The sequence below is a fragment of the Chrysemys picta genome, chromosome 5 (assembly GCF_011386835.1).
Source record: "Chrysemys picta bellii isolate R12L10 chromosome 5, ASM1138683v2, whole genome shotgun sequence".
Lineage (NCBI taxonomy): Eukaryota > Metazoa > Chordata > Testudines > Emydidae > Chrysemys > Chrysemys picta.
The window spans coordinates 31,757,944-31,769,284 of record NC_088795.1 but is presented as its reverse complement, the minus strand read 5'-3'; the positions used below and the strand labels follow the sequence as shown (position 1 = coordinate 31,769,284).

General features: G+C 39.8%; 1 protein-coding gene across 2 annotated transcripts in view; it reads right to left on the bottom strand.

Annotated features, from left to right (window-relative positions):
• Positions 1 to 1,924: 1,924 nt before the first annotated feature.
• The window catches only part of TET2 (tet methylcytosine dioxygenase 2), an 87,632-nt gene continuing 78,215 nt past the window's right edge, over positions 1,925 to 11,341 (bottom strand). Inside the window, exons 8-10 of one of the 2 annotated variants that reach the window (XM_005287874.5) lie at positions 10,789 to 10,926; positions 8,423 to 8,783; positions 1,925 to 3,366 (exon numbers count right to left, since the gene is read on the bottom strand). In XM_005287874.5, the coding sequence (XP_005287931.2) occupies positions 1,964 to 3,366; positions 8,423 to 8,783; positions 10,789 to 10,926 (1,902 nt within the window). In that variant the 3' untranslated portion in view covers positions 1,925 to 1,963. The remainder of the gene's footprint in view (positions 3,367 to 8,422; positions 8,784 to 10,788; positions 10,927 to 11,341) is intronic. The other variant, XM_005287875.5, reaches the window with a different exon arrangement.

The following is an 11,341-nucleotide window of genomic DNA, read 5'->3' as shown; positions in this document are numbered from 1 at the left end:
ATGAGCTGAAATATCCCTGAATTTTTAGGAAAAAAAAAAAAAGATTGAAGTTCAAGTTATACTTGCTAAAATATCAAGTACTGAGACAAAAGGTATTTTTTTCAAAGCCTATGGGGGGCGGGGGAGGTGGTATACAATATTATAAACTTTCACTCTCAGTTCAATATCCTATTGCCAATCTAGTGTTGAGGTATATGACAAGTAGGAACATCACTCAAATCTTTTAATGTATTTTTAGCTCACATTATGATATATTTGTAGCAGGCTGAGTAGCACCATGATGTGAATTCAGCTTCAAACCCAAATATATATATATACCTGTGTGTGTATATATATGTATATATAATTTTTACAGTACTAAAATACTAAAGCATTGCGTTAAAAACGGTTTTGTTTACAATTTAATTTACTATACAACTTTTGCTTTTTTTTTTTATAGAAATTAATGATTTAAAACCACCACAGCAAGCCAGCTGCCTTTTCCCCTCCATTTAATCAATGGAATCACATAGAACTAACCCTTCTTCATTAATTTTATGTAGGCATCAGTCTGCTCAATCTTCCTGGAAAAGAGGACATTTACACTGAGAAATGACATACACCACAATTTACATAATTATTAACACAAAACCAATCTGCCATTCAATTATCTGAAGAGCATACAGATCTTTTAGAAATAGCAGAAACCTAAGCTAACTAGTTGTAGAATCTGTCACATGCTGCTAATTATTACCTGTGGTTAATATAAAATTCTCTCCTTAAAACTGTACTCATTTGAGCAATAAACTTGTCATAATAATTGTAAAAAACTGTTACAGTATAGCTGTGAGAGATGAGCACCAGTAAAATGTGTGTTGTGTACTAAAGCATTCCCTTGTATCCAGTAAACCCCATTTCTACTGTAACTGACTTATTAAAAATGGATATGTAGCCCACCAGCAGATGTATGGCTAAAGCCAAAAGTATTTAAAAGCTTTAAAAAAAATTCTTTGCATTTTAAAATCAAAGTAAACGTTCTTTCTTTCTTTTAACGTCTTAGTACCTTAGCACTGTTCAAGTTGCCAAGCTTAGGTAGACAAAGTGCTTCTGAAACACTATTTAAAAAAAAATATCTCTCTATATATTATTGTCCCTTCACCAGGACTTGACTGGATGAGCAAAATCCAGAGGTCTTTAATTCCCATATGTTAAAAAGTAAGCGTGTTTTAGTTACAGGCAAATTTGATACAAACATGAATGAAAAGGTCCCCCCTGTTGTTCAAGGATATTTGAATACACCATTAACATTTTAATCTATTATAAAGGCATTAACTGTTCAACGGTTATAATAAAGACACCATTTTCTTAGATAGCACCATGTTTTAGAATATCCAAACAAATTCAGTGTTTTGCTGTCTATTCATTATGTTCTATATGTATCTATTTTGTTAAATAAAATCAAGAGACTATTAAGATTACAGTAAAAACTGCATGTTAAAAGCCATAATTCCAGTATTTCAGTACATCATAGATTCAGCACCAGATGGTATTTTAAGATTCCTGCTGTTGTAATACTACAGTATTTTAATTTTTTGCTCCTGTTCCATAACTATGCAAAGTCGATATTATTAAAAGTGGTCACAGATGGGCAAAACTGTAAGGAAAAAAGTTACATTTGCAGATTCTCTCTTCCAATAATGGAGCCAGTGTTTTTAAATGTAAATTGTGAAACACTTTTTTTTTGTTTTTTGCATAGGATGCTTTGGTCTTGTTTCCACATGCCATCTGTGACCACTTACAAGTCAGTGGAAAATAAGTGCGGTGGTAAGATTACCTCTTTTTGCTGGTGTGCTGAGGTTTTTCCATTGACAAGTTTAATGAAAATACTGTTTCTTTCCCTGCCCACCCCTCCCTGCAACCTAACTGAGAACTATTCGATTGACAATTTGTTTTTTAAAATGAGGTAACCAACAAAGGTGTGAAGTTATATATATCTGTTGTAAGGCCCTGTAACCCGTGTAAAGGCATATGGAGATGTAGTTACTGTGGAGTTTGTGGTGACTGACATAGTCCTTTGTGCAAGAGACTTGACAAAGCGCACATATGTTGGTTCTGAGGGTTCATGTGATTCAGTAGGCTCCCGCTTTGATTTTTTGCCATAAGATTTTTGAGGCACGTAATCGGGACCATATTTTTCACACTCCTCTTCTTTTTCTCTTGCCTTCTCAGCCATCTTTGCCTCCCACAGAGCCAGACCATGTTTTGGCTCATTCATACTCTTATGTTGATAGAAGACAAGTGATATCCTGGTGGGATGGTTCCTGTTGGGATTTTTCAAGGGGGTTGTTGCATGGAGCTCACGTTTTGCACATTCAATGAGAATTGACCCATGAGATGGGGCAACTGCCACTCCTCCAATATCTGCATCCAGAAAGCTGTGCTCGCTATCTGACCAGACATCATCGGGCTCCTCTGCTTTTTCTGGATTCAGACTATCAGTTTTATTTAAACCATGTTGGGGAGTAGTCCTATCGTGGTTAAGACCTGGAAGCATATTAGACAACCCATTAGCTGTATGTGGAGTCATTTCACTATCCTTATTTTGGAGATGTAGTGAATGAGGAGGACCACTGAATATACTTGAAGCTGAGTGGTAATCATGTGCTAGATGTGAAGGTGGATGTAGGGGATGTTCACCATTTTTATTCATGGAAGTATAGTCCACACTTGGATTACTAAAATTAGATTTTAATCTTGAGGCAACATCCATAAAGTGGCTGTCAGTCTCAAGGGTGGAGTAAGGGGAAAAAGACCCTGCGTGGTGTACATTTGGTCTATTGGTGCAATTATTAAAAGGGTCTACCTGCATATTTTGGTTTCCATAATTCAAGTACTTGGAACCAAAACTCTGGTTATTCCCAAGTCTATGCTGGTATAGTGTATGAATGGGTGGCAGACTTAGTTTAGATAAAGGGTCTTGGCTCTGATACCTATATAAGTCCAAGTGTTGAGGTTGTGAAGGGTAGGAACTCAAGTAAGAGGGGCAGTTGTCCATAGGCATGTTTCCATTGCATTGGTAAGGTGGATATTGGTTATTTTGACTTAGTGATCCTGAATAAGGGTTCATAGGATTGGAAGAATTCAAATAAGACCCTGAAGGTTGTGATGAGGTTCTATAAAGATTTATGGGGTTGGACCCTCCATAGAGATCTGAAGTGTATGAAGAGCTTGGATGAGCATTGGCTGGATTAGGCAGCCTCGTGTAAAGATTGGCAGGACCTGCACCAGAGTAAGAGTTGACAGGGTTTGACTGAGGGCTGTTAGCGAGAGTACGCTGTTGATGTTGCTGCTGTTGTAGCACGGCTGGTCCTGAAAGACGTAAAAGATCTGCAGACGGGAAAACAAAAACAAAAAATGTTTACATTGACACTAGATGAAAACACCAAAGCAATTTCCATTACATTTCCTACATAGATTAAAAGAAGGATACCTTTCTAGAAATACAAATACAATTCTTCTTACAGTTGACTAAACACTTTTACTTTTCCAAGTTTCTGGCAAGATGATATGTGAAAACTTGGAACAAAAGTCATAGTGTGACCTGTCCTAGAGAAGAGTCAAATGCATAAAATATAAGGGCTAAATTTTCAAAAGCAGCCTCTAAAATGAACCTGCCAGATTTTTAAAGGTATTTAAGGTGCTTAGTGTTGCAGATAAGTGCCTAACTCCCATTGATGGAGAGTTAACATAGAGAGTGTTAGGTACCTATCTGCATCTCTAGACGCCTAAATACCTATAAATTCTATAGGCCAGAGAATCAGCGAAATATAGGGCTGGAAGGGACCTCAAGAGGTCATGTAACCCAGCCCCCTGGGCTGAGACAGGACTAGGTATATCTAGACCATCTCTGACATGTGTTTGTCCAACCTGTTCTTGAAAACCTCCAATGATGAGGATTCCATAACCTCTTTTGGTAACTTATTCCAGAACTTAATTACCCTTATAGTTAGAAAGATTTTCCTAATATCTAACATAAAACTCACTTGCTGCAGATTAAACAGATAACTTCTTGTCCTACATTCAGTAGATATGGAGAAAAATTGATCACAGTCCTCTTTTTAAAACCCTTAACATATTTGAAGATTGTTATCAGATCCACCCTCTGTCGTCATCTCTCAATGCTGAATATGCTCAGTCTTTTTACCCTTTCCTCACAGGTTTTTTGTTGCTCTTCTCTGGACTCTCTCCAATTTGTCTACATCTTTCCGAAAGTGTGGCACCCAGAGTTGGATGCAGTACTCCTGCTGAGGCCTCAGCAGTGCTGAGCAGAGCAGGATAATTACTTTGTATATCTTACAAAGGACACTCCTGTTAATATAGCCCAGAATATTAGCTTGTTTTACAACTGCATCACACTGTTGACTCACACTCAATTTGTGATCCAGTATAACCTCCAGATCCTTTTCAGCAGTACTACTGCCTGGCCAATTATTCCCCATTTTGTAGTTATGCTTTTGATTTTTCTTTCCTAAGTGAAGTACTTTGCCCTTGTCTTAACTGAATTTCATCCTGTTGATTTCACACCATTTCTCCCATTTGTCAAGGCTGTTTTGAAATCTAATCCTGTCCTCCAAGTGCTACCAACCTCTCCCTGCTTGATGTCATCCATAAATTGTATAAGCATATTCTCCACTCCATTATCCAAGTCATTAGTTAAAATATTGACTAGTACTGGACCCAGGATAGACCCCACTATGTATGACCCCCTCCAGTTTGACAGCAGACTACTGATAATTACTCTGATTATGGTCTTTCAACCAGTTTTGCACCCACTGTATAGTAATTTAACCTAGATTACATTTCCTTAGTTTGCTTATGAGAATATCATGTGGACCTGTGTCAAAAGCCTTACTAAAATCAAGGTATCATGGTGACAGAGACCCCGTTGGGACTGCCACCTGATGTGCTGAGACTACCTCTGAGCCCGTTTTCCCTGGCAGGTTGGAACTTCGGTAGCCTGTCTTGTTGAGCCAGACACACTAGCCTAGGGATCGGCAACCTTTGGCCCGCGGCCCGCCAGGGTAAGCATCCTGGCAGGCCAGGCCGGTTTGTTTACCTGCCGCGTCCGTAGGTTCGGAAGATCGCGGCTCCCACTGGCCATGGTTCACCGCTCCAGGCCAGTGAGGACAGCGGGAAGCGGTGCAGGCTGAAGGATGTGCTGGCCGCCACCCCCATTGGCCTGGAGCGGCGAACTATGGCCAGTGGGAGCCGCGATCTGCCAAACCTGCGGACGCGACAGGTAAACAAACTGGCCCGGCCTGCCAGGGTGCTTGCCCTGGCGGGCCACATGCCAAAGGTTGCCAATCCCTGCACTAGTGTGATGCAAACACAGACCCAGGTCTGAACCATGTCCCCCACAAGCTGCAGGCTTAACTGAAAACAGCTTAAGAAGTGCTCCTGTCTCCAGCACCCAGATCCGAATGGGGACCAAACCCCAAATAAACCCATTTTACTCTGTATAAAGCTTATACAGGGTAAACTCATAAATTGTTTGCCCTCTATAACACTGATAGAGAGATATGCACAGCTGTTTGCTCCCCCAGGTATTAATTACTTGCTCTGGGTTTATTAATAAGTAAAAAGTGATTTTATTAAATATAAAAAGTAGGATTTAAGTGGTTCCAAGTAATAACAGACAGAACAAAGTAAATTACCAAGCAAAATAAAACAAAAGCACACAAATCTAAGCCTAATACAATAAGAACCTGATTACAAATGAAACCTCACCCTCAGAGATGTTCCAATAAGCTTCTTTCACAAACTAGACTCCTTTCTAGTCTGGACTCAATCCTTTCCCCTGGTACAGTCCATGTTTCAGCTCAGGTGGTAGTTAGGGGATTTCTCATGACTGCAGCCCACTTTGTTCTGTTCCACCCCCTTATATACCTTTGGCACAAGGCGGGAATCATTTGTCTCTTTGGGTCCCCACCCTACCTTCTAAATGGAAAATCACCAGGTTTAAGATCAATTCCAGTACCAGGTGACATGGTCACATGTCCTGTGAGATCCCAAGCCTTCATTCTTCCCGGCCTGACTGACAGGAAGGCTTGCAAGTAAACAGAGCCATCTACAGTCAATTGTCCTAGTTGATGGGAGCCATCAAGATTCTAAACCACCATTAATGGCCCATACTTTGCATAATTACATATTTCTAGTTTCAGATACAAGAATGATACATTTATACAAATTGGATGATCACATTCTGTAGATTATAAGCTTTGCAATGCTACCTTACAAGAGACTTTTTGGATGAAGCATATTCCAGTTACGTTATATTCACACTCATTAGCATATTTTCATAAAATCATAAGGAGTGCAACATCACAATCATGTCTACTGCTTTCCTCCATCCACTAGGCCAGTTGCCTTGTCAAAGAAGGAAATTAGGTTGGTATGATATGATTTGTTCTTGACAAATCCATGTTGCCTATTACTTATCACCTTATTATCCTCTAGGTGCTTACAAACAGATTGTTTGATAATTTGTTCTAGTATCTTTCCTGATATCAGTTACACTGACTGGTCAATAATCCCTCTCTGTTATCCCTTTTAAAGATAGATGCTATGTTTGCCCTTCTCCAGACCTCTTGGACCTCATCCATCCTCCATAGGTTCTCAACGATAACTGTTAATGGTTCAGAAACTGCTTCAGCTAGTTCCTTAAGTACCGTAGGATGAATTTCATCAGGCCAGGCTGACTTGAATACATCTAACTTACCTAAATATTCTTTAACCTGTTCTTTCCCTATTCTGGCTTGCATTTCTTTCCCCTTATTAATATTAATTGTGTTAAGTCTCTGGTCACAGTTTACTTTTTTAGTGAAATTGGACGCAAAATAGGCATTGAACATCTCAGCCTTCTTGATGTCTTCCATTATTAGCTCTCCTTCCCCTAATTGGAAGACCTACACTTTCCTTTGTCTTCCTTATACTGCTAATATATTTATAGATCCTCGTCCTATTGCCTTTCACCTCCCTAGCTAGATGTTATTCATTTTGTGACTTAGCCTTTCTGATTTTGGATGTACATGCTTGTGCTATTCTTTTGTACTCCTTGTTAGTAATTCATCTATGTTTCCATTTTTTGTAGGATTCCTTTTTTATTTTCAGATAATTAAAAAGCTCCTAATAGACATGTTGGCCTTTTACTATTCTTCCTATCTCTCCTTTGCATCAGAATAGTTTGCTGTTGCACTTCTAATATTGTCTCTCAGAGAAACTGCCAGGTCCTCCTGAACTCCTTTTTCCTTTAGATTTTCTTTTTATAGGCTCTTCTTTTCCAGTTCTCTGAGTTTGTTAAATTCAGCTTTTTTGATGTTCATTGTCCTCATTTTGCTGCTCTTAGTTTCCTTAGAATCATAATGATAAAAGCTATCATTTCATTTTCACCCAAATTGCCTTCAACCTTCAGATTCACAACCAATTCCTCACTGTTAGTGAGAACGAAGTCTAAAATGGCTGTGCCCTTGGTTACTTCCTCCAACTTCTGAAACCAAAAGTTATCCCAATACATTTCATTTTCTAAGACTTCTGTTGTTAAAGTCCCCCATTACTACCAGGCCTTGTGTTTTGGAGAGTTCCTTTATTTGTTCTAGGAATGCCTCATCCACCTCCTCCTCTTGACTTGGTGGCCCATAGTTAGGCTTGGCAGGATTTAATATAAATCAATATATGATGGTAAACATTGATTTCACTTGACACATTGAAATGGATGGAAAAAAATATTGATCCGCATTGGTGGGAATGCAGTCTCCCCTGCTTGTGCCTGCAGGGATTGGGTGTCACCAGCCCTGTAGCAGTGCGGTGAGCCATCTGCAGCTGCGCTGTCATGGCCTCGCTCGCTCACTCACTCACCCACCACTCAGGAGTGTTCGAGCCATCCTCGGGCAGGAAATTGTCGTCAGTACGCTGTGGCTGCGGGCTTGTCCCCTCATTGCAGTCTGGGCTGGGGGTCTCTGCTCTGTCAGGCCAGGATTGCAGCCACCTCCACGCCTTGCTCCCCAGTGTATTGGGCCCCTTGGTCATGTAGAGAACCCCCGGCAGCCCCGCTGTCAGTACTGCCCAAACCCCAGCCCCAATCCTATCCCCCCCTTAATTTTCAACAACAGTAAAAACTGTTAAAACAAAAAAATCTTAAACAAAAATTAAGTCAAAATTTGAAAAAAAAAAAAAATCAAATTCTGCCAAGCCTATCTATAATAGACCCATACAATGATATCACCCCTGCTTCTCTCCCCCCAACTTTTTATATTTACCAGAGACTTTCAATTAGTCGGCCTCATGGTTTTCTCAAGGCTCTTTATAAACTGCCTTCATTTCTATGGTTAATTACTGTTACTGTTATTAACAAGTGTACTGACTAATAGAAGATTCTTGCATTTACCTGCTAACTGTTTTGCATGACCTGCAGCCTCCGAGCTGGCTTGTTTGTGGCGTGCTGCTGCCGACTTATCTTTTTCAGTTTTGCTCGAGCTAGTCTCCAAGGAGGAAAGCTTTTCTGCTGCCGCTTTCTTGGCTTCTAACTTCTTTTGCCTGCATGTCTTAACAGGCTCTGCCAGCATCCTGACTTTGCGCCTAAAGGAGCTGAGGACTTGAATGCTGCCATTCTTCTTTTTCTGTTCCTGGCCGTCAGTACTTCCAAACTCATCCACATCAGAGACTTTGTATAATGGGAGTACGTGCAGCTGCTCATCTTCTGGCATTTGGCCAATTTCGCGATTGTCTTCTCTGGTTAGTGTGCACACCTGTCCAAAAGGTATGGTAGAAAAACCATCAAAAATCAGCGTGAGAAGAACAGAAAACTCTGTGGAGTTTTGGCCTATTTTGCATTACACTGTCAGCTCAGATAACTCTATAATGGCAGGTAGTTGACCACTAACATCAGATTGCAAGGCTGATGACATAACCGACGTAATGCCGAATAGAGCATCCAATGTAGGTATCAACTGAATGCTAACCCCTGCTCCCCCTCCCCTCCCCCCCTTTTTTTAAATTGTTTAAGCTTTAACTTCTTTTTTGCTTCTAGATTCAGCATCCAAGCATGCAACTTCCCTCCCCCCCCCCCCAGACCTTTCCCATGTTTGGCAATATTAAGGGACACTTTATATAAAATGTGTATTTTCCTCACATTCCATATTCCAACTGGAAGTAGGCAGGATAGCCATGTGTTCCCAAAAGTTAAGTGAATTCTTGGGCTAATGATTCCATGGTCAGGGAACTGAAACGCTAGGCTTCCTGGAACTCTACAGCCAGCAAGATTTTTTTTAGGTTGTGGCACGATAGCTAGCTACATATTAGCAATGCTGTTTAGTATAAAAAAAAAAATCCCATGACATTACATATACACTTCTACTCCGATATAACACTGTCCTCGGGAGCCAAAAAATCTTACCGCGTTATAGGTGAAACCGCGTTATATCGAACTTGCTTTGATCCGCCAGAGTGCGCAGCCCTGCCCCCCCAGAGCACCGCTTTACTGCGTTATATCCGAATTCGTGTTATATCGGGTCGCGTTATATCGGGGTAGAGGTGTACTTTCAAAGACCACCCTAAAATTCCAAGGGCAGCGTAACGGTATGGCAGACTCTAGGGCCTTGTACTGGAATGCAGGCTCCTTCATTGAGTCAACCTCACATTAGATATTTGAATGCCAGATACAGATTCAAGGAACTGCTGTAGAGACATAGCAGTAGGCACATCTTGTGAACTCCATCCAGGATATAAGATGTGATGGGGGTATCTCTCAAAGGGAATGAGAAGCTGCAAGACAGAAAGATCTGCAGGAAAACCAGCCAGTCTTGGGGAGAAAACTCAGACGGAAGTGTATATTTTGTTAATAGTGTTTTGAAGAAAGTCAAGCCCCAGGAAGGGAGTAAGTTTAGACTTTGTAAAATATTTGGATGTTCTGCGTAGACCACGGTGAGAATAGCACCTGCTTACACGCACTGATGCAGTTACTTCAAATTACAGCAAGCTAGTCACATTTTTTTTTGCATATTTTCACTGACAGCATGCAGTAGATAGAAGTAAGCCATAAACTCTCCTATTCAATGAAGCCAGCTAACCTTGCTCTGCTATATTTTTCAGTGTCAAGTTCTGGAGAGTAGTAGAGTTTTGTGGGACAAGAGCAAGGGTTTTATTTAGTACTGGCCAAAGAACAGAAATTATATTTGAAAGGATTTTGACATTTGTTTTTATTCCGATTTGAAATTAAACCTGAAAATTTTGAATTTTCTGCAAAATAAATTTGAGGGAATAAAATCTTTCCACCTCAAAATCTTTTGGTTATAATATAATATGAAATAAAGTTGAAATTTCAAATGTAACACAAAATTTTAAAAATTCAAAGTGAAAAGTCATTTTGAGAGGAAAATTCACAATATTTCACTCCAAAAATGTCAAAACATGAAGTTTTAGCATCATCATAAATCCCCCCCCCCCTTTTTTTCTCCAAAATGGAATTTTGGCAAAATCAAACTGATTTCACTAACTGTTTCAATTTCAAACTATATTTTCCAGTGGAAAACTGTGCCACTGAAGTTTTTCAGCCAAATCTATTTTAGATCTTTCTCTAAAGTCTCATTTAAATGAAAAATCCTGTACGGATTGCACATTTTACCTCCAGTTACTGATGAATGTCTCTTCTTTTAGCAGTTAGCTTTATGTGCAAGCTTAATAGAAATATAGATAATGAATTAAATATGAGAAATCAGTGCTGAAACAAGGCAGCTTTATGCAGCACTGACTTACCAATGTACTCCCATTCTGCATATTGTGCAAGTCTCTGTGAGCATGAGCACAAAAATCCAGGCAGGCAGTGACCCCTGAGAATGGACGACCTTCTTTTAAACCAAGACGGCACTCTGGCGCTCTGTGTTCATACTCAATCTGGAAACAGAAGTCAAGTAATCACTGAAACTTATCTGGACAGCCCATTACATGGAATTACTACTGAATACCTTAGCCTCCTAATATCTTGGCAATGGCAGAGTATAGTTCTTAGAGGTGAACAATTCCAAGAAATTACTTTACGGTAATAAAAATGAGAATACAAGCTCCTCTTTCTTTTCTTGCTACTCAGTTCCATGTTGCCTTCCATTGTTCAAACTCCATGCTTCTGTCATTATTATATTTGTGTATTTAGCTGACAATACTTCTCCTTCAAGATTACTTTTCATTTTCCTGGCATTGGCCCATTTCTTCAGATGATAAAATACAGTATATAGTTTGAATGTCTGGCATGTTGTTAAGTTATAAACACAGGCTCAGAAATATTGAACTACTTAGGAAGAGTGCATTTCCT